Genomic DNA, 21,523 nt, shown 5'->3' with positions numbered 1-21,523 from the left:
CCCCATCTGTGTGCACGTCTCAAGGACTTGACAGAAGAGGAAAAATTGGCTATCGAGAGACAGTGGAAACAAGGCTTTTGGGAACAGCCTAAGCCGCTTCGGATCGCTATTGTGACACTGTGTTTGTCTGCAATCATCCAAGGGTGGGTTCAAACCGGCTTGGTAAGTCAGCCATATTTCCCCCCTCCTGTGATATTGTATTGCTCAGATTAGTACAACACCGTGTATCCAACCTTTTTACGAGGCACTATCTATGAATTGTATTGACAGCGGGACTAGAACGGCGCGAACCTCAAATGGCCCTGCCAACTAGGCTTGAGTGACGCAGTACCTCCAACCAGAAATCGTGAGAATTGGATATTCTCCGGGATCAATTCCATCTTGTACTTTTCTGCGAGCATAATAGGATGCTGGCTGTCTGATCCCCTCCAGTCACTGATTCTTGGTCGCCGAGGTGCCATCTTCTTCTCAGCCTGCCTCTGTTTGGCCGGAGCTATTGGCTGTGCTTGCTCTCAGACATGGCAACAACTGCTAGGTTGTAGGATCGTTTTGGGAGCAGCACTGGGGGCGAAAGCCAGCGTGACGCCGATTTTCGGTGCAGAAATTAGTCCGACGCATCTCCGGTACGATGCAACATTTCCTCTTCTTTGTCACTGCTTGGGCTAATAAAGAGACAGTGGAGCCTTGGTGATGAATTGGCAGCTATTCGACGCATTTGGGCTCTTTCTCGGCTTCACAGCCAACCTCATCGTCTCTAAATCGGGCGACAACAGCTGGAGATACGAGGTGGCATCGGCAGTCATCCCAACAATCTGTCTGCTCACTTTGATATGGACCATACCAGAGTCACCACGATGGTTCCTTAAAAAGGGTCGATATGCCGAAGCCTTTCGTTCCTTCTGTGCAATTCGACCAACACCTCTCCAGGCTGCAGCTGAACTCTTCTACGCCAACGCTCAGCTCCAAGCCGAACTCCAGCTTCTCCAGCGGAGCACACGTGGAAGTGATAAGAAGGTGATTACCGAAGCTCGGGCCAAAAAACGACGAAATAGTGAATATGCGGGCGAAACCATGAATATCGAAGATCCTGAGAAGAATACTGACGACATAGGCGTTACTGCACAACCAGGCAACAACGCATCGTACGGATGCCTCAGTCTTTCCGGTCGCTTGCGATACTTTTGGACCTTTCTCCATCTTAGAGATGAGCTCGCTGATGGCGAGCTGGATGAATACCAATTGTGTGCAAAGCGCTCGTATTTCGTCGATCGCATCGTACAGCTATTTCGAATCCCACGTATTAGACGTGCGACAACTGCAGCGCTCATAATGATGATATCGCAGCAACTTTGCGGCATTGTAAGTGTAGTCCGCTTGTTTTTGTGTTACTTACTGATAATATGTCGTAGAATATACTCCAGTTCTACAGTACGACTTTCTTCCGTGATCCGAGTGTTGATTCGAGCCGCGGGTCTTGTGATCCCGGAGATTCAAATGGGGATTCGATTGTAGGAGCGGGGCTTAGCTTAGGCTTTGGGTTGGCTAACTTTCTCTTTACATTTCCCATATACCGGTATGAAGGTCCCAGAAAGAGATGACTAAACAAACTCCAGCTAACATTTGCACAGTAAGAGCGGCACCGTTTCTTTGTTGATAAGGCTCGTCAGATGAACGTTTGATGGTATCTAACCAGTCCTCTTACAGAATTCATCGATACCCGGGGTCGCCGATTCCTCCTATTGTCATCGTATCCCGGAATGATCCTCTCAATGCTAGCCGCATGCCTAGCCTACAACATCGAGAACGATAAAAGCCGGCTGATCGTCGTGGTATTCTTCATGTTCTGCTTCATCTTCTTCTACTCCTGGGGTCAAGGTCCAGGTACGCTTGCAATTCGTGGTTCCCTCGCAGTCCTTACTGACCCTCGCAGTCCCATTTGCCTACTCCTCGGAAGTTTTTCCCCAGCTCAACCGTGAGGCAGGCATGAGCTTCGCAGTTTTTGCCAACCTATTCGGATGCGGTAAATACTGACTCATCCCTAAGCGATTTTCATACCGCATGACTAATCCCACCCAGGGATAATCGCCCTCGTAGTCCCTCAACTAACCCTCGCGCTCAACCACACCGCCTCGACCGCTAGAGAGACTACCGACCTCAAGACCGGCGAATCTAGACTCCTGGGAATATTCACCTGCCTCAATGTCATCGCGCTCATTCTGATCTTCTTCTTTGTTCCGGAGACTGCTGTTGCGATCACTGGCGTCGATGATGCTCAGGGTCTCAACTACATCTCGCTGGAGGAGTTGAATTATATCTTTAGTGCAACGACGAAACAGCACGTGGGGTATCAGATGAAGCGTATGGTTCCATGGGCACGGGAGATGGTCAAGTGGAAGTGGAAGACCTATGTGCTGAGAAGGGGAGCGAGGGCAGGGGAAAAGCCAGAGTGGCCGGAGCCATTATTTACGTATATTCAGGCGGAGGAATTTGAGAGGGCTGATGATGGAGAAACCAGGAGGGAATAATTTTGTTGTTGCATGCCACAGTTGTTACATGCCACAGATGCTTCCTCCATTCTCTCGTCGTCAGTGGATCGATCCCCATGTGCAGGTATTTCGATTTATTGCCAGAAAGAGCAATTCATTATCTCTTCTTGCTATATGATGCGGTGGTGTAGACGAGGAGAACGACTCTTGGCAATGTTGCATTTCGTGCCGATGCAATGGTATCTCTGGCCACTGCGCTTGCTTTGAGTATCAATGTTTCTTGTGAAGTGGTGTGTTTGCTGTAGGGTCCGATTCTGGAAAGGGCGTTACGGATGTTTGGTAAGGGTCATTGCACGCACTTGTTGGGAATGTGGGCAGCCTAGCTTGGCCATCTAAAGTTGAGTTAGCCCTGGAGTTGGACCGTGCACGTGATCTGAACTGAAGTGAAGGAGCCAACCCGCGCTTTCTACAAAAGATCCTCGAGCAGTCGCCGCCTAAACCCAAAGCATCCCTTACCTCAGGCCCACCAGGGCTCAACCCAATCAATCATCGGCCATGGCCGCCTCCCGTGGCTTACAGGTCCCCGTCACCTCACCTAACGTCGCATTCTTACTTTTCGGCCACCATCTATACTCCGAATATCTCGAATTTCAGTCCTCGATCGTATTGCCTCGTAGCAGCGGTCTGTATAGGAGCACAAAAGCATGGATAGAAGCGTGCTTCAATTCACAGCTCGTACCTCACGGACATCTTCCCAACCCGCAAGGCTACAAGGCGTTCATGCATTGGCTTCATGCGCGCGGAAAGCTGTTCAAGGTGTACCGGACACCTACGACAACCAGGCTCGTGATTGCGAAACTCTGTGGTCACGCCATGCATCCCGCGATACGGTCGTCTTGCCTCGCGACGGCATGCCCGGTGTGCACGATGGAACAAATCACCTGGACTTTGACTCGCGCATGGCAAACCTGGAAAGCATTGGGTGCTCCGGACCGGAGGTTACCATACGATCCGAAAGGGTCCTCACGCGAGCTGTACCACATACTCAAGGACATTTGGCGTTTTGAGAAGAATCGATGGGTGGGTCTCGTATACAAATACGAGGAGTTGAGCAAAGGCGTCGTCGCATGGGAGGACAACGAAATGCGGAAGGCGAGCCCGGCTTATACATTCGAGGAGCTGACAGAGGCGAAATCGGTGCTGGAAGCTTTACACTTTGCACGAAGGAATGATCCACATCGCATGGATAGCGTCGGCGTGCTATACGCGCTGCATTCGCGACTGCATCGTCGCACTGATTTACGAAAAGTCCAAACTGATGTTACCGCACGCGACGAGGCTCAAGAAGCTCTGAGCGGGCCAAGCATAGAATCGGGAGCTCCGCTATCAGATAAACCATTGTCACCACCACATACGCCAAGCCCCTCGAAACTTGGGCATGCGTACCCACCGCTACCGCCATCGCCATCGTCATCGTCAGCGCGCGATTCGTCTTCGCCGTCACTAGTTTTATCGCCGCCTCGCAGTCCGATTCGTGAAAGGAAGGCAGTTACATTCGCCGTCGACGTGCTAGATAACAAGAAACGGAGGGGATACGAGTTCAGGAGGACCTCTGGTATCTACTACCGTCCCGGACGGTATGCATGTCCTTCTGAGGATGGGTGGGCAGACACCAGCTTCTGTTGCGATGAGGACTTCGAATACGACAACGAGCTAGACAAATTGGAGGAAAACCACCAAAGGTTCTTGGCACTGTTTGCTCCGCGCAGCGAGGATACAGACCCTACTGTGGACGAAGGTGTCTTTGGTGACACTGAAAGTGATACTGACTCGGAGGACTCATCTAGCGGAAGCGATTCCGGTAGTGAGCCTGCCGAAGAACTAGAAGAGGTTGAAGATCCGCTAGCTGAGGCCATCATGCATTCGATGGAGGTGGGAGTGGAATTCGTTGGAGATTCTGATCACGCAACAGGTACTGCTCTCGAAGTGGAACCGAACAGTAGTGGAGCACCATCTGAGCACGACGTGCAGATGCTGGATGCGGTGTGTGGTCTTTCGGATGCCACGCTGCAGTCTTATCTCTTATCGAGCGGCCTTTGCTCGGCCGAACAAGTCGAAGAGGGTCTCCATATGGTGGATGACGCTCGGTCAATGGATGGCGCTTCGCAATCATATCCTCTAGCAGACCACAACCACGAGGCCTCCACCAAGTAAGTCATACCCTCCTCAATGGTCGCCTGTACCTGCCTGGAAGCATACTGACAGCTTCATGGTAGCTCCACACTCGGTCGGCGCGTTCGCACTCCAAGCGATTCCGAGGATAGCGAATTTGCGTCGTCGAAATTAGCCAAGCGGCAGAAGACTGAACAGAGCCCCGAAGGCTAGTCGGTGATGCCATATCTTACATACAACCCGGACGAGTATTCACCGGTCACAGCGAACGGCGAGCAGAGATATGGCTCGACTCGAATTGCCAGTCGCGAGAATGTACGTCGAGCCCTTATGCTCTGTCATTAAGTGTGGAGTATCGTCAGTGTTCGTTGGCATCGTTCAACGACATGGATTTTTGGCACAGAGAACAACTGGTAACAATAGACCGGAGTTGAAGTATCTTTATCGGAACGTATACACGTATGTATCTGTCTCAGTTCCAATATTCGTTCCAATACTTGCTTTCTCGTTCCAGCTTCCGTATCACTGACGAAACTTAGCGTGTGCTCTTTCGTGATTTTAATCACGTGCTTTTAGGAAACGTTTGTGAGAAGGGCTTTGATGTGACCTTTTGGTGTTTTTTTGAGTGGGATGCGTAGGATGGACCCATGGTACGCGATGTAGTTGCTTGATAGCACTGCGCAGTCAAATTCTGCATCTTAGCACGTGCTGGTGACGAGAATGGTGATATAATTTGCCATGGAACATGTATGATCAACAAAAGTCAAACTTCTGACCAGCGTCATCAAAATAGCAACCCATTCATTGTTATTGAGATGGCTTGAAAGTGTGCAAGGGGTATTTGGTTTGCATGCAGTTCAGCATTTGGTCCCGCGAAAGCGCTAGTGTGGAGCACGGACATCGCAATGATCGTTGCTCGGTAACTCTAATTTGTAAATGATGTAATGTTCAAGAACTTCCTCACTTTCCGACACAGTTCTCATGCTCTTTCTACGCTTCAGGTCTGGAAAATCATACTCTTTACTATATGCTTCTCTGCGCGATGCAGGTTCTTTCGTGAAAATCTACAGAAGATCCCACTAGATTACCTGTCGGAAATAAGCGCTTTCGCTTTTGAACCCTGCTATTGCTCCCCTCCGAATTATCTATCCAATATTCCAAGATCAGACGAACAATAATGTACAGCGCACCTGTGCTATACAAGAAGCACATGCTTCGCAGTGCATGGTCGCATTGCCGCCCGGATTCTGACATGACACTCTTGACATGCTGGTCATAGACTAATGGTTTTCTTTCTCTCCGGCTCCGGTTCCGGTTCCGGTTCGGGCAGTCTACAGCATCAAGGACGATAATACAAAAACCTCGTCGTTGCGGTTTGGTTATAGCGAGAGCAAGGCTTTGGTCCTTTTCTGCTTCTCTGAAAACATGGACTGTCGTGGATCTTGGAGCTGCAACTCAAATAGAGGCAAGATGCTGCGTACACAGTTAAAATGAAACTCACTGGCCGTGAGTCACGCTAGGGTAGAATATTGCTGCAGGGATTGCTGCACGCATACTGGATTTCGGTATCCAATGAATATTTGGAAGACTGGTGTTGCGTTCCTCCAGCCTCGTGATACTCCGCGGAGCATGCGAGGTCGACACTTGTATCTTCATCTGTGAGTTTGTCTGCCCTTCACATCCAACCAAGTTTTGTACATTCACACCGAGCACAATCCACAATGGCAAGTACTCGGAGTAAAGCACCTGATCTGAGCGGGTCGTTGCTAAATTCACGATTGCCTCTTGAGGCCTGGCGCCATCGTGCCGCAGGGAGAGCACCGACCTCGGTACCATTATCCCCGCACAGCTCATCCCAAAGAGGTTAAGCTTAACATTGTTGTGGATGCCGGCATCTAAACGCCCAATGGACATGACCTTTTCCGGTGGTCATAAAAGGCGCGCTGGCCTCGTCATGTCAGTTCGTCTCAAATCGCGGTCACGTCTCTCGTTCCTTGCATTTGCGTGCCCCTACATCATTCTCGCGCCTTGCCTTCTTCACCGTCCTAATACCTCATCGCCTTGGTGTTCCTGTACGCTAAGTGGCGGAACGAATTCCGGCTTTATTCCCCTGCCGAAAGCTTTCCGAACATTGAATCAGCCTTTGGTCACTTCACAATTGCTTGGATCATACACAAGGCTTGACGGTCGGGAGAATAACTTTACGAAACATCGGTACCATGTCAGAATCAACAGGTGCGGAAGAAAAGAGGCAACTAGGCAAATCCTCCATAGAGCCACATTCAAATGCGTCATCTACTGGATGGCACGATGAAGAGAAGGCCCAGGATGACACACGACAAAATTCGATCGCACAGGATTCCAACAACACGAATGATCTACAACACATAGAATCGCAATCACTGGCAGGATCTCAGCTGCCACCACCGCCTGATGGTGGTCTTCACGCATGGTTGAAAGTCTTTGGTGGCTTTTTGGTGTACATCAACATTTGGTGCGGAGTCCCATATCTGGGTGTATCCTGCTTCTAACTCATGTGTCAGGGGTTTCACTCTCGCTTATGGCACCTTCCAATCCTACTACACTTTCACGCTACTTCCCGATCAGTCACCATCGTCGATATCGTGGATCGGTACTGTTCAAGGCTGGCTGCTAATTGTAGTCGGAGTCTTGTCAGGTCCGTTGTTCGACCTCGGCTATTTCCGCTCTATGCTCTACATTGGCAACTTTTTAATCGTGTTCGGCATCATGATGCTCAGTCTCTGCAGGACCTACTGGCAGGTCTTCCTCGCTCAAGGCATCTGCATGGGTTTGGGCGCTGGCCTGTTATACATTCCGAGTCTTGCGCTAGTAGGTATCTGGTTTGAGAGGAGACGCGCGATGGCACTGGGTATTGTGATGAGCGGTATCGCTGTCGGTGAGTCCTTGTACATGAATCTTTGCATATGTTGTATTGACGGCGAGTAGGCGGCGTGATTTACATCATCATGTTTGACCAACTTATCCACAAAGCCGGCTTCCCCTGGACAATCCGCGCGATCGGCTTCGTCTCTCTCGGCTGCGCTCTGCTGTCGTTCCCCGCCCTCCTTTCTGGAAGTGGCATGCTTGCTCGCCCGCGCAAAAGACGCGCCCTCTTTGACAATTCCGCTGTCAAAGACAAGCTCTTCCTTCTCTTCACGTTATGCACGTTCTGCAACTTCCTCGGCTACATCGTCCCGTACTTCTACATCCCGACATTTGCCCAGCAGAAATTGGGTTCGAGTCAAAGCGTGTCGCTGTACATGCTCATCGGCGCGTTGGCCGGGAGTTTCTTCGGTCGCATTGGAAGCGGGCTTTTGGCGCATTACCTGGGGAGCATTGTTACGTGGGCTCTGTGTTCCTTCACCAGTGGTATTTTGGCGCTTTGCTGGATTAGTATTGATACACAGGCATCGTTCATTGCATTTAGCGTTTTCTGGGGTAAGTGCACCATCGACCGTTCCCTTGATTGCAGTGTCTGACTGTCTGTAGGTTTCCTGTCCGCCGCACTTGTTACGCTTCCTTCAGCTGCGTTTGCAAATATCTGCCCGGATATGTCGCGGCTCGGTACCCGCCTGGGCATGTCGTGGAGTGTATCCAGTATAGCTACCTTGATCGGGTCGCCGATAGCTGGTGCCCTGCTCAGAACGAAGCCGAATGGAGAGACGGACTTCTTGGGTCCACAGCTTTGGTCTGGAATATGTCTTCTGGTCGCATCGGGATGCTTGTGCGTCTTGTGGGTTGTTACCAAAAAGAAACTGAATAAAGGATGGCTGATCTAGCATCAACAAATTGGTCGAAATGGATAATACGTATCTTGAATGAGCATGCTGGACTTTGAACCTGGATAATTACGAAGCGTGAGCCTGGCGACTAACTATCCATCATATCCAAAAGAAAGTCTCGAGGAGACAGATTCCTTAAGGTGGGACTTTACTAGTAAGTTGTACTAGTAAGTTGAAGAAGGAATTTCGGAACCAGGGTTCCCAATAACAATAGCATGGACATGTCATACTACCTCTCAGTCGTGATTTGCGGTCCTGGTGATGATTCAAACCACCGCTCCCACTGGGCCTTCGCCTTCCATGGGCCCGGCTTCTCAGTCGGCGACTTTCTCATGTCACTCTTCTCGATTTCAATAGACTCGTCTATGCTTTTGTAAAGCGCAAAAGCGTCGAGGTTCGGTCTAAATCATCCGGAGACGCTACTATAGCAGCCTTGTCGCTAGAGCAGTATCAACGTGCGGATCATATCATCAGTCAGGAGCCGGCTCCGAATAATGGGAGGATCAGGTGCCAAGATTAGGTGCAGAATTGTATCATCGCACTCGAGGTGGGAGAGATTGTTCCACCGGGAACGAGCGAGTGGCTTGGGGGTTGTTGGGACAGCCAGCAGCGACGGTGGCGAATAAGACCAGGTCCCGCTGGGTGCGTGCGGTTGGTTAGAGGCGCCTTGAGTATGGCTGTCAAGGACTGAATGGGTTCGAGTGAGCTATTCAACTTAAAACCCACTATATAATATGAGTGCTCGATCTAGCTCTTTCAGTATATGATACTCCGCCTTTGCATCTTCAGGGAATACATCGTCGAGTAATTTGATCCAGTCAGGTCGTCGAGCTCGTAGATTGGCCTCTAGATATTCTCGACCTGGTATACTGAAGCCAGCTGAGCCCCAATCAACGATGGCCGTAATCTTGCAGTTGCCATCAACTAGAATGTTGCTGAGGTGGAGGTCGCCATGAGAGAAAATCTTGACATCTTCAGTCAAAGCTGTGATCTTGGCGATGAGGCTATTCTCTGATTCCCCAAGTTGACCTCCGGGACGAGAGTTGGTAAGAGCCTCGACTAGCCCTTGATTATATTCGATCCTTGAATTGAAGGGGCCGTACTGCTTGTCGTCATGTGATGTCAGACATAGGTGTGAGAAGAAGATGTCTTCGCTAGGTTGATTCCAAAGCGCGCCATACGAGTCCCCGCGCATATCAAGAAGCTCTCTCACGTATCCTCGAAGCTGATCTGCAACGTATGCCTTCTTGTCGTCCGACAACGACGACCACGTCTCCGCCAACTCCAGTCCTTCAACTTTGCACATGTAGATGTACCCCAATCCGTTTTTCTCGTACGCTTCGTATACTTCAGGTACGGGGATGGAAGAACGGCTGGACACGAACCGCATAGCCTCAGCTTCAGCCATCTTTACATTTGTCCCAACTTTCAAAATTGCACCTCTGTCCGGCAAATGGAAGATTCTCGGTCCGACTTTGCGGGGAAAGAGGTCGATAGCATTGAGAGGGATTTCCGCTTCATATTGTGCAGGCCCAGGTGGAGGAGAAGGCGGGTCGGCCATTGTTGCTCTGAATGAAGAAGAGTGACGTGGGGAAGTGACGGGGGAATTTGGCGCCTTGGATCGGATGTCCCACACTAAAAACGCTTGGACCATGTCACGTAGATCCTCGGCACCACTGCTCTATTCTTGGGCGATCCACCTCGCCATTTGTTATCCACCTTGTCATTAGTCGATTATCGTTTCTCTGTATGGAAAAAGACTTCTGAAATGCTCCTCCGTACGAAATCCCCTACTAGCTAGTTTAACAAAAAAAAAAGTACCTACATATCTACGCGGCTAGGTATCACGACATCGTATCACTCCAGTCCTGGCGAAAATCCATCGGAAATACCCAGGGCCGTTCACGAGACTACTATGGTCATGTGACAGCCCATATTTGGTCCCACCATCCGAACCCTTGGCACCCCAAGGATTCGTCTTCCCTATATTTCACATTAGGATATACCGATTGTTGCTTTTCCAATGCCCCCCACCTTCCTGCCCGCCGTGCCTTTACACAAGCGAACGTGCGCGTGAGGGGTTGGACTTGGCACTTTGGTTATAAGTGACTCCGAAATTATAGACAGAAAACCCCTAGAAAGGAGTTAGAAGTCCCTGGAAATAGATTTACCGTGGTGATGTTGGACCAGGTGGCAATTACTCCTACGGGAATGGACTACCAGCTCTGTGGTCTGCGTGTCACGAGGGTCGGGAAAGCCAAGCAACACTACAGCAAGTGTTTATCTTGAATGCGCAGGTGGGCAGCTTCCACGTGATTTGATTATCATTATGCATGCCACATAGCCCAAGGCACGGACATGGTGGCGGTGTCCAACCTCAAGACAAACAGCACATTTTAACTCTTCACTCAACGATTTGAAGACGAGATCAAATCGTGATGACTCGGAGACCGACCATAACCAGACCTATAACATTAGGTCTAAACTAAGCTATTACTTGCGCAGCATAACCGAAGGGCAATAAAAAAGAGGAATTATACAGCAATGTTTTTGAGCCGATAGATCGAAATTCTTCACGGATCGCTAGCTAACAGTGTAGTATTCCTTCCGGATGGCATCTAAGATGTGCGCGTGCCGCTCCAGGGCCGAGAGGTCGATCATATTATGCCAGTCAATCGCGTCAGGAATTAAATGCTCCAGCTCGTGCATCACTTGCGTCGGATCCCAGGGTTCGCCCAAAGGCGCATCAAATCGCAGTGGGAGCCCTCCATCGAAACTCTGTCTCACTAACACGTGGAAGTCCGTAGGAAACCTGCTAAATAGGTCCAAATGCACTTCCTCAATATTTTGAGTCCCTTCATATATCGCGGCAGCTCTCTTGATCGCGTTCCATAGTGGTTCCAAGAGCTCTGGTTCTGCTCCTCCCAACAATAGGGTATATTGACCTTGTGGCATGCCCTGGGCCAAGAGTGAGGATGCCTCGCTGAGCCACCTCGCTACTCCTACGATCACCGAGTATGCAAATAGACGCCCGTCATACCAAGTTTTCTGTAGGAGCACATGCCACACGTCCACCTTGACTTCTATGCAGAGCTTCGGATTCTCGTTGCAATAAGGAATGAGTCCATTTGCATGCGACTCCATGGCGCATACGCTAAGGTATCGTTCGTCAATCACGATCTTTCGGAGGTTTAACCGGTGCTCTGAACGAAGTTCCTTGAGCAACTGAATTGCACATGCTGTCCCAGAATAGCAATATCGTTTTGGCGATTCGACATCTTCATCGACAGCCGCGTAAAAGTCCTTGATCCGCTGTGACTCAGGCATAAGCTTGGCCATCTCGTCTAAAGCAACAGACCCAAGAATATCCCAAGGTCGCGGAAGAATTTCGATGATACGCTGCTGGGAATCTGTACTATAGGCTGGAAAGTGACGGCTTTCATCGTATTTTCCAGGCCTTCTCCCTTCGTGACTGCATGCTATTGTCGGAGGTACTTCTCCGTCCCTTAGTGTCGCGTCGTACTCTTTGGCTGTTGACACATGAAACTCGGGTTCTTTCTGAATGAGCTCAAGTAGAGACTGTATAGCTCTGGAATGCACATGCACTGGCATGATGAAAAGGTCTGGTATCCCCAAGGATTCCAAATGATATATTCGCCTCGCTATGGTGGCGGCACGAAGAGTGCGCACGCCGGAGTTGTGAGGATACTTCGAGTGCAGGATGTCAAGATGGTCGGAAGTGACACAATGCGCAGCCCAAGCCAACATACTCCGGATAGCAGCTAAACAACGGTCCTGGAGGCGGTCGAAGGTCCGTGCATCAAGAGAAGCGTCTGCGAACGAGGTAAAGCTGATGGTATTCCTTTGGAGAGTTAGGTCATGCGTCTCCTCTGCTGCCTGCTTGCACGTCAAGCATAAAGCAACATTGATTGGAGTTCCTTGAGCCGTACGCAATCGTCCAGACGCTGGATCATAGAGATAACCACCAGTTTCTAATAATGAATACTTGTATATCTCGTCTCTGAGCTCCCGGGGTAGGCGAAACAAAGGCGACTGATATTGCGACATGGTGTCGGTCTCGTGGGAGGTCGGTGTGCGTCAAGTTGAATGCTGACTCAAGGATCACGCAGGGCTGCGAACCCGATATAAGTACTTGGTTCTCTTTTGGCACTATGCCCACTTTCTGTTAGGTAACACTCGTGGGAAATTATGATGATTTGTTGGTTCGTTGAGTAGTGATGCCTAGGATGATACCATGTATCGCGAAGGAGCTGCTTAGCAGGGGATACTTTTACGATGGATGTACCATAGTTCGGCACATTATAAAAGCCCAGCGGTTATTGGGTTCACGATTTGAGGTATTTTCACAGGACGAAACTCGAGAGGAGCTCATGGAATCATGAGTCTGGTCACTCATGTTCAGGCATGCCCAGGTGCATAAACCATGGTTCCATCCAAAGAATCACTATTTAACAAAACAACGAGTCATATCACTTTTTTTTTCACGCACGTTGGCTACAGCGCGTCATTCGAGTGCCGAAAGAGGCATGCACAAGGTGTCTCTCAACGTTGGGTCCCTCATCTCTACGGTAGCGCCCTGCGGGCCCCAAAATTCTTATGACTCCTAAATCAAGCATGACTAATCACGCATGTGGTGTTACGTCTCGGACTGGCACCGTTTCTGTGAGTCATTTTGACATCGTTGGTTATTTGCGGTTCCTATGATCTGCCATGCGTTCAATCGATAGCAGGGAGCCTAATTCTTTACAACGGATCCTGCCGCAGCTTCCGGCAAGTGAGGAAAAATTGCATGGAAGGCTAGCTTCAGCGTCCGGAAGTACGCATCATGCGTCACCTCAGAGACACATTACCTCAGTCACATCATTCGATTAATGTCTTGCCCACTTGCCATAAGCCATACTAGCTATTAGCACAAAAGTTTTCCCAACGAACAAACTATCTTTATCCTTCGGCGATGGGCAAAGATCCAAAGTGTTTGCAATCCCATGGAGACAATAATTTCGACTAGGTATGCATTGATAAATCTGGAGCTGCTGCCCATCTTCCATAGACTGCCTCGGTTGCTTCGAAGTGGATGCCGAGTATTCGATTTGGTGACTTTTGACCTCAGGAAGCGGCGAGATGAGTAGATTGGCAGCCCTATTCGGGTCGGAAGCGGTTTTTAGGTGTGTAGACTGCTAATATGGAGATCTCAGCTGTGTGCAGAAAGCCATTGAGGCCGAACCAAACAATTCAGCCAGAAGAGGGAGCAAATCCGCTGTGAAAGAAAGATATAATATGCAGCTGCAAGAAAAAAATAGAAAGTGCAGTCGCCAGCTCCCCAACACGCACTCAATCAACGTTTCTCATGTATTCATTCTCCAATGCTTCCCATTCCTCAGTCTGCCGCTCAAAGTCCGAGAAATCGACTACATTGCGCCACTCATTTTCATATGGCAAAGTGTGTTTCAGGTCAAACGTAGCTTGCTCAAGGTCCCACGAAGACCCGGGACAGTGGTCGAAGAGCACTGGTGTATCGCCATCTATGACATCCTTAACAATTTGAGGAAGATCCTTGGCAAGGTGACGAATGAGAGGGTGTTCTTGTTGTTCGGGATGCGACTGGTGAACTTGTTGGGCAGCTGCGAGTACCTCGGCTCCTCTTTTGATCTTTTTCCATACCTGCTGCGTCATCTCTGGCGTTCTGCCCCGAAGTTTCAGCGTATATTGTCCCTTTGGCATCCCATTCAGAGGTAAAAGTAGTGCTTCTCGTAGGTATTGACCTGTTCTCCAGATAACTGTACTTGGAAAGATCTCATGGCGGTGGTGCATGCTGCTTTGCCAAAAGAGGACGTTCCACACATCGATTTCGGATTCCACCTGTAGATGCGGATTCTCTACGCAGAACGGGATAAAACCATGGGGGTGACAAGGATGATTTGTCCTACAATCATGGTCCTCGATGATTGAGATGTGTCGAATACATCCGCGAGTGTCCTCGGAAAGTCGGTTAAGAAACTGAATGGCCCCAGCTGCAGCTGAAATATACCATCTTTGCACAGTGTTAGGAAATACTTGATCTGCCCAAGGATCCGGAAGGAGCTTGTCAAAGTGGTCAATCTCGACTTTGTCCAGAATCCACCAAGGTTCCAGAACTCGTGCAAGGAGCTGTTTTTCGGAATTTGGCGCATAGCGTGGAACATGTTCCGAACCATCGTATTCGTTTGCATTGGGATAAATTTCTCGGTAGTAGTCGAGGTGACCTGGTGGTATTTGACCGTCTCTAGACATCCGGTCATACTCTTTGGCTGTCAGTCTGTAAAATCTTTCGTCTGCGGAAACAAGCTCCAACAGATCGCGTACCGCGCGAACGGTTGCGATACTTTCTAGGGATCTTGATCCAGCGACGAGGCCATGATTTCTCAATTGATCTAATCTGTCGACCTCGTTCATCCGTTGAAGCTTGCGGACATTGCTGTTGTACGGGTGCAAGGCGAGTAAAGTATCTAGATGGCTAGCGGTGACGCAGTCAGAGACCCAAGATAACATGGTTTTAAGTGCGATGTATTGGTTTGCCAATAGGCCAGTGAAACGTGCCGTAATCGATGAATCTTGCATATCTGATGATCGATCTAGTTGTGACGTGAACGTAATCGAATTGGTTTTCAAGGCCACGCCACGCATTTCCGAATGGATTTGCTTGCACGTATAGCTCATAGAGAGATCGATAGGTGCGTCTCTGAAGGTACGTAATCTTCCGGACGAGGCGTTGTGCGCATAGCCACCGGGCTCCTGTACCGTATATCGACAGATTTCATCCCGCATTTCGCGGGGCAAGCCGAGGAGTGGGGAACTTGATTGAGACATAATTGTACGGTGGATGTGATCGCGGAAAGGTGCAAATGTATCAAAAAGCAGCATAGTTATATATGTGCAAGGTCTAGATATCGATGAGCCATACGTGCGCGCTAATGATGCGGCACCATGGGCGGGCTAACAGCACATGATCCAAGTGCCGCAAGAAGACCATGGGCGGGAACCCGCCATCTAGGTACAGCGCCACGAAACGTTTTAGCAAAAGAGTCATCACAGCATCAGTTCAGAAGAAAGTTTGGAGTGAAGCTGCTATTGCAACTACCTAATAGTAAAGAAGTGGCTAGTTAGTACTATATAAACTGTAAACGGCTCTCTGTTATGTTCTGTACACGATGAGATGAGAAAAGAGACAAGAAATGAGAAAGGTCTGTACTTCGGTTAGCTAAATGCAGTCCAACGGATTAGGTACCATAGATAGCGGACATACGCGGTTTGCGAGGTTCCGGCTTGCCGGCTTGTGTAGCCTATTAGTTCTCAACTTCATAGATATTACTTTAATCGATCTTTTCAATACCTATAGCTTAATGCCCAGGTACTAAACCTTTTCTGTAAAACATTCATACTGTATACTACTATAACCTCTACATTTATATCCTCGATTCATAACCTTTCTATGAAGAAGCTTTGTGAAGCCTAAGCTTACAGTAGCCACCACTTTCGAAGATGGTCGCACGTGTCAATAAAGTTGGACATCACTCGAACAAGACCAAGCTGCCATTGGTTAGGTCGAGGCAGTATTGTTCACCGATGGTTCCATCCCTGCGATCCACGGATAGAGAGCTAAATGGCATCAAGCCTTGCAGGTTGCCTTGGCGGAGAGGCTTGTCAATAACGGTCGTTTATCCATAAAAGGATGCGTGCCGGACTAGGAAAATGCTGACCACCACTCACTTGTTGTGACGGAAGGCGGGTGGTCGTACAAATGCGGGGGATAATCTCCTTGAGTAACCCTCCCCGACAAAACGGCCCCCAAGATAATGAGTTTGCGCACACCGTTCAGAACAAGGCAAATGCTTGGGCAAATGTTGTTAAGAGTGCCATTGCGCATACGATGCAGACGACAGATAAAAGACTAGAGGTAAATAATCCTGGACGCCTTACGCCATGAGTATGCCCAAAATACGCTTTCGCCCGCAATGGAACTTGTTGCTAAAACGCAATCTCAGGTGTGCAGGCGGCAGCGGAAACATCCCTAGGGCACTCCAATATCGAACTTGAAGCGCTTCCTGGAAATGCGCATGTAGACGATGACGAAATGGAGCCGGCCGAAGCAAGCATCCCTAACGAACCTCCTCCAGCGAACGTTTCTGGTGCGCCGCCGGTAGCCGAGACCTCAGGACACTCGAACGTGGAACATCAACCACTCCCTCAAAACGCAAACGACGTGGAAGCGGCCGAAGAGGCTGTCGATGAATCTCCACGAGCAAAAAGGTCTTGGTGGAGCAGGCTAAAGTTCTGGTTCAAACGCCGTTTTAGGTGGTGGAGCAGGACACAGTCTTGGTTTAAACGCCGTTTTCCAGGCTGGCGTGGTGGTGTCCAATTGTGGACCTATGGCACCGCGTTCGTGCTCTTCCTCAACGTTCTCTTCGCAATCATCGCAGGAGCCGCTCCTCACCCGGAATCTGGCTTCACGACCATCTATCGTGGCGACTGTGGAGTCTATGAGCGCATCTTCGAAGGACTGCAATTTCTCATCAACGTTTTCAGTACTGTTTTACTAGCCGCGTCCAATTATTGCATGCAACGATTGGTGGCACCGACAAGAAGCGAGATCGATGCTGCTCATGCAAAGAGGAGATGGCTCGATATCGGGAAGCCAAGTGTGAGGAATCTCCCCTCGATCAATCCGATGCGCATAGTGCTATGGGTTATGCTGGCCCTGAGCAGCCTGCCGCTGCATCTTTTGTAAGAATGGCTCCGACGTTCTACTACTACAGATATACTCATATAGAGCCAGCTATAACTCCGTCCTCATCAAGGATCAAGCGACTTATGATGAAATTGCCTACCTCGTTGTAGATCCTTCAATCTTCACTAGCACCGACACGGCCTGGACACAAAAAGCTGAGGACTTCCCGGAACTCAGGAATATGATTTCCGACGGCCAATACCAAGATCAGTCAGTGTGGAAGAATCTCACGGCCGACCAATGTAGGGATATTTACGAAGCGCCCTATATGATGAGAGGCTACGCCTTTGGTGTACCAGCTGAGTCGTGGCGGAAAGAACATAAGCACTACATCAATCGAGCTACGCCTGTATACTCATGGACCCGTCCTACTGACGGAGGCTCAATCCCGGTGGATAGTGATATTGACCCCTCCCCAACAGCCTTCCCTCTAGAGTGTGAGTCCTACAATTCCAGCTATACTTCCAATACTCAACTTTTCGCAGACTGCATAAGCCAAGAAGTACCTGGACGCTGCGGCATACAGTTCAGCCTAACAATCATCGGGATTGTCATTGCATGTGGCATTGTGAAAATAGGAACAATGTTTGTGATACTGTGGAAGTTTACCAAGGAGGACACTATTGCCACCATCGGCGACGGTATCCAATCGTTCATCGAGACTCCGGATGCCACCACCACGAACCTTTGCCTGGAAACGCGACACGACATAGTCAAGGCATGGAAGACACCACTGGACAGTCGCCGTGGCCGGACCTTTCACATGCCTTCAACGGAGGCTTGGTTCCGGGCCGCAAGCGTAAAACGTTGGAGTGTTCCTATAATGCTGTGAGACAACCTTCCCCACAACCATGATGAGATACCACGAAGAGGAGTGCGCTAACGCTCCGTTCAAGATTCATCATCAGCACTGCTGTAGCCATTTGGATCGCAAAGGGTCACTCACAAGAATACTGTGAAAACTACATCATACTCAAACACCGCTGCTACATGAACAAATTCGGCAAGCTCAATCCCAGTACGTCCCCAAGTTCCCATCCCCCAACAAAAACAAATAGTCGTGTAATTCACGCTCGCCCTACCCTCCCATGCTTCTAATCTCCATTGCCCGCCCGCGCCTCCATCACTAACATGCCATACCCTCCCCAGACTACCTCCTCGACGCCCCCTCCCTCCGCCACACAAACAACATCATCGCCTACGCCCTCCTAGCCAACACCCCCAACTCATAGCCTCCCTCTTCTACTTCACCTACAACGGCCTCTTCACCACAATGCTCGCCAACCGCGAATACGCCCAGTACAGCACCAAGCGCGCTGCCCTCCGCGTCAGCGCGGCTAAACCAGGCCAGCGCTCAACTTACTTCCTGTCACTTCCCTACGTCTACAGCCTTCCGCTGATGGCGCTAAGCGCGCTGTTCCACTGGTTTATCTCGCAGACTATCTTCGTGAGTAGGGTGGTTAGCTACAATGCTTTGGATCCGGATAAGCCGTCGCGTACGCAGGATAGCGAGCTGGGTTATAGCCTTTATGCGTTGATCGGCACGCTTGTGTGTGGGCTTGTGCTGGTTGTTGCGGCGCTGGTTGTTGGGGCGGTGGGGAGGTATCCGGCTGAGGGGATGCCGATTGGGGGACGAATAGCGCTGTTATCAGTGCAGCGTGTCATGTGGATACGAGCAGTGAAAGTAATAAGACTGGGGAGGAGGGTGGTGTTGTGTGTCAGCCGTTGAAGTGGGGGTTACGAAGGAGGGGTCGAGGGATGAGGCGGGGCATTGCGGGTTTAGCGATGGGGAGGTTGGGGGTTGACTGTGGGGTTTTATATGCTGGGGTGCAATAGGTTCATACATGCGCGCCTTCTGTGTTTCAATGCGCTGGTTTGATGGGATGCTGGGTCGATCTTGTGTGTTTCGTTTCAGAGATGGTCTATTGTCGTGGGAATCAGCTGTGAGAAACATCCAGTAGAACTATACCCGTAGCAAGTTGGGCCCCAAGAGACTCTTGAACTCTAGATCCGCAAGTCAGTGTTCATTCTGATTCCATGCATAGTTGATCGCTTTCCTAAGAGTACGCCGAAAGTTAGTCGTTTAAAGAATCCATTGATAACGCATAGCGGAGCTCCAAACTCCTTCTGGGCTCACCTAGGTATGTCTTGGGACAAAATGTTTCGAATGCAGAGATCTCATGATCCGTAGTGGCATAGGATGGGATTATTCTTCAGTGTTTAGGTACTTCGTTCCCGCCCTGGCCCCAAGGTTCCTAAGCGGATGGATAATGAAAGGCGCAGGAAGGATTCTTCGCCCGGCGATGCTAGGCATCACGTCTCAACAGAACACCAACCATTGACATCAAAGCTCTTCCCAAGAACGTTGCCTAACAGCACGTGATCAAAGTCCCGAAAGAGAGAACATGCTTGACGTCATCGGATAAGCGCCCGAAGCGGTTAGCGAGCTCTAGGCACCTATTGTATCAACTACTTCTCCTCGTCCCCTACCTTCTCTATCAGCACCAACTTCGAGTAAACGGAATCTTTCGTCAACCGTCGCATGAAATTCTCTGACCAATATGTCGAACAACCTGCCTTGCCCAATTGAGCTGCAAGTTCTCATCTTCCAGCATGTTACGCTCGTTGATTTATTCTCGCTCCGACTCGTTAGCCGTCAGATATCGGAGGTGATTGCTTCTCACACCAACGCCATCGCCCCAGCCGTCGCTTCAAACGTCTTTCCGCAAGCGAAGCGCATGCTACAAGTGGCACCTGAACAACCTCTCGACTTTACCTGGCTGAAGTCACTGGTGCCTAAGTATCTAGCAGCGGTTATGTTGGACAGATATATTCTGTCCTCACACTATACTGGTAGGACACGCTGCATCCCCGCAGAGAGCGACATTGGAGATGTCTTGAGAGAAGGATTGGTGCGAGGTATCCGAGTCTGGAGGAATCTGTCCAACATATCCAAAGACATATACGCACTCCCTGATGAGATTGTTTTCCGAAAGACATCTGGAAAGAACATTCTGGAATTCCTCACCAGCCCGGTGACCACCATGGCGAAGAATGTGACGGAACACCGCGAAAACCTCATCGCGGAACGAAGAATCGAGTACTTGCAACAGAAGACTCCCGCAGACCTGGCATATTTTGCGATAGCCATATTTCTTGTTCATTCCGCCTTCAGAACCAAGCACGACAAAGTTACAAGTTGTATATACGCGAGCAAAGAGAGCATGTACCATGGCCCAGACGACTTTGACTGGTTTGTGAAAGACTGGCAACCAAATCCGGAAAACAGAATTCTAGAAGAGGGTAACTCATGGGCGAATTGGGCTATTCTACACGAAGGGCCATGGCTGTTCTACCAGCAATGGTCTCCCGAGAACTCGACATCACCGCATCTTGCAAGGGATAAAATGCTCAGTATGTGGCGGGAACAAAGGCCGGAAGATGCGAAGATACGGCGAAATGCGGTCATCAGTCTCCGAGACGAGTTCTTCAAGGATGGCTTCCATCGTCCAAGCGATCATAAATTCGACGAGCCGCTTGAGCGTTATGCAAAGGTGGATGCAGGAGAGTTAAGTAGGTGCCGGGGTAAGGAGCCTTTGCCACATATCTGGATGGATGACGTGCCGTACTTCATCAACTTTCAGGATGACACACAACCTAGGCGTCGGCAACACGTGCACTCGGTGTTGGAACGTCCGTTTGATTAGATTGGCAAAACGAGACTAGAAAGACAATGCTATGCTATGAAAGTGTCCAGTCACATTGAGAGCAACATTCATCCAAGCTCAGTATGAATTCGTCACCATATATGGGCTCTCAACCTCCTCACAGCTCGCCCAAACGCTCATCTCTTTAGACTCGATACCCAGTTCTCTCAGCCTTACTTCCCTCACCCTTAGATTACTCGAACCGAAGAAACTGAAGCTACTGGTGCGGACTCCATAAATAACAAGATGAGATGGTCACATTTGAACCTCAATTATTTACATCTAAAGCAGAGCGAGCAGACCTGCAATCAACCCAGCAAACCCCGTGTTAGAATACGTGACACCCAATGCAGCAGCGCCAGTTGACTTCGGTGTAGCGCTTGAAGTAAGCGGAGACTGGCTAGTAGAGTCAGATGCACCCGTTAGGCTTCCTGTGGATGAAGCGCTATCGGTGACAGGTGCTGCACCCAGTCAGTCGCATGCACACAAGCGTTGCAATATCACCCATAGACTTACCATCGGCAGTGTTCCTCACCAGAGAAACGGAACCGAAGACGAAAGTGGTGGACC

At 49.8% G+C, this 21,523-nt stretch overlaps 7 protein-coding genes across 7 annotated transcripts; 5 read left to right on the top strand and 2 right to left on the bottom strand.

Annotated features, from left to right (window-relative positions):
• Positions 1 to 690: 690 nt before the first annotated feature.
• N0V89_003346 (uncharacterized protein) lies at positions 691 to 2,525 on the top strand (the record flags this gene model as incomplete). Its single annotated transcript, XM_056212148.1, has 5 exons — positions 691 to 1,359; positions 1,410 to 1,428; positions 1,705 to 1,881; positions 1,931 to 2,020; positions 2,077 to 2,525. 5 exons carry the CDS (start codon positions 691 to 693, stop codon positions 2,523 to 2,525), a joined length of 1,404 nt encoding a protein of 467 aa, XP_056075621.1.
• Positions 2,526 to 3,041: 516 nt separating this feature from the next.
• On the top strand, positions 3,042 to 4,700 carry N0V89_003345 (uncharacterized protein; the record flags this gene model as incomplete). The annotated part of the gene is made up of 1 exon (XM_056212147.1): positions 3,042 to 4,700. One exon carries the CDS (start codon positions 3,042 to 3,044, stop codon positions 4,698 to 4,700), a length of 1,659 nt encoding a protein of 552 aa, XP_056075620.1.
• A 2,177-nt stretch (positions 4,701 to 6,877) lies between these two features.
• Positions 6,878 to 8,458, top strand: N0V89_003344 (uncharacterized protein; the record flags this gene model as incomplete). Its single annotated transcript, XM_056212146.1, has 4 exons — positions 6,878 to 7,152; positions 7,202 to 7,575; positions 7,626 to 8,117; positions 8,169 to 8,458. 4 exons carry the CDS (start codon positions 6,878 to 6,880, stop codon positions 8,456 to 8,458), a joined length of 1,431 nt encoding a protein of 476 aa, XP_056075619.1.
• Positions 8,459 to 9,176: 718 nt separating this feature from the next.
• N0V89_003343 (uncharacterized protein) lies at positions 9,177 to 10,022 on the bottom strand (the record flags this gene model as incomplete). Its single annotated transcript, XM_056212145.1, has 1 exon — positions 9,177 to 10,022. One exon carries the CDS (start codon positions 10,020 to 10,022, stop codon positions 9,177 to 9,179), a length of 846 nt encoding a protein of 281 aa, XP_056075618.1.
• A 1,022-nt stretch (positions 10,023 to 11,044) lies between these two features.
• N0V89_003342 (uncharacterized protein) lies at positions 11,045 to 12,073 on the bottom strand (the record flags this gene model as incomplete). The annotated part of the gene is made up of 2 exons (XM_056212144.1): positions 11,045 to 12,040; positions 12,068 to 12,073. 2 exons carry the CDS (start codon positions 12,071 to 12,073, stop codon positions 11,045 to 11,047), a joined length of 1,002 nt encoding a protein of 333 aa, XP_056075617.1.
• A 4,368-nt stretch (positions 12,074 to 16,441) lies between these two features.
• N0V89_003341 (uncharacterized protein) lies at positions 16,442 to 18,975 on the top strand (the record flags this gene model as incomplete). Its single annotated transcript, XM_056212143.1, has 5 exons — positions 16,442 to 16,445; positions 16,504 to 17,242; positions 17,295 to 17,683; positions 17,732 to 18,074; positions 18,459 to 18,975. The coding sequence occupies 5 exons, from the start codon at positions 16,442 to 16,444 to the stop codon at positions 18,973 to 18,975; spliced, it is 1,992 nt and encodes a 663-aa protein (XP_056075616.1).
• Positions 18,976 to 19,651: 676 nt separating this feature from the next.
• Positions 19,652 to 20,953, top strand: N0V89_003340 (uncharacterized protein; the record flags this gene model as incomplete). The annotated part of the gene is made up of 2 exons (XM_056212142.1): positions 19,652 to 19,660; positions 19,859 to 20,953. The coding sequence occupies 2 exons, from the start codon at positions 19,652 to 19,654 to the stop codon at positions 20,951 to 20,953; spliced, it is 1,104 nt and encodes a 367-aa protein (XP_056075615.1).
• Between the last annotated feature and the right edge of the window lie 570 nt (positions 20,954 to 21,523).

This window comes from Didymosphaeria variabile (genome assembly GCF_027946475.1).
Source record: "Didymosphaeria variabile strain IMI 356815 chromosome Unknown scaffold_2, whole genome shotgun sequence".
Lineage (NCBI taxonomy): Eukaryota > Fungi > Ascomycota > Dothideomycetes > Pleosporales > Didymosphaeriaceae > Didymosphaeria > Didymosphaeria variabile.
The sequence above is the reverse complement of the archived record's forward strand: the minus strand, read 5'-3'. Positions and strand labels throughout refer to the sequence as shown.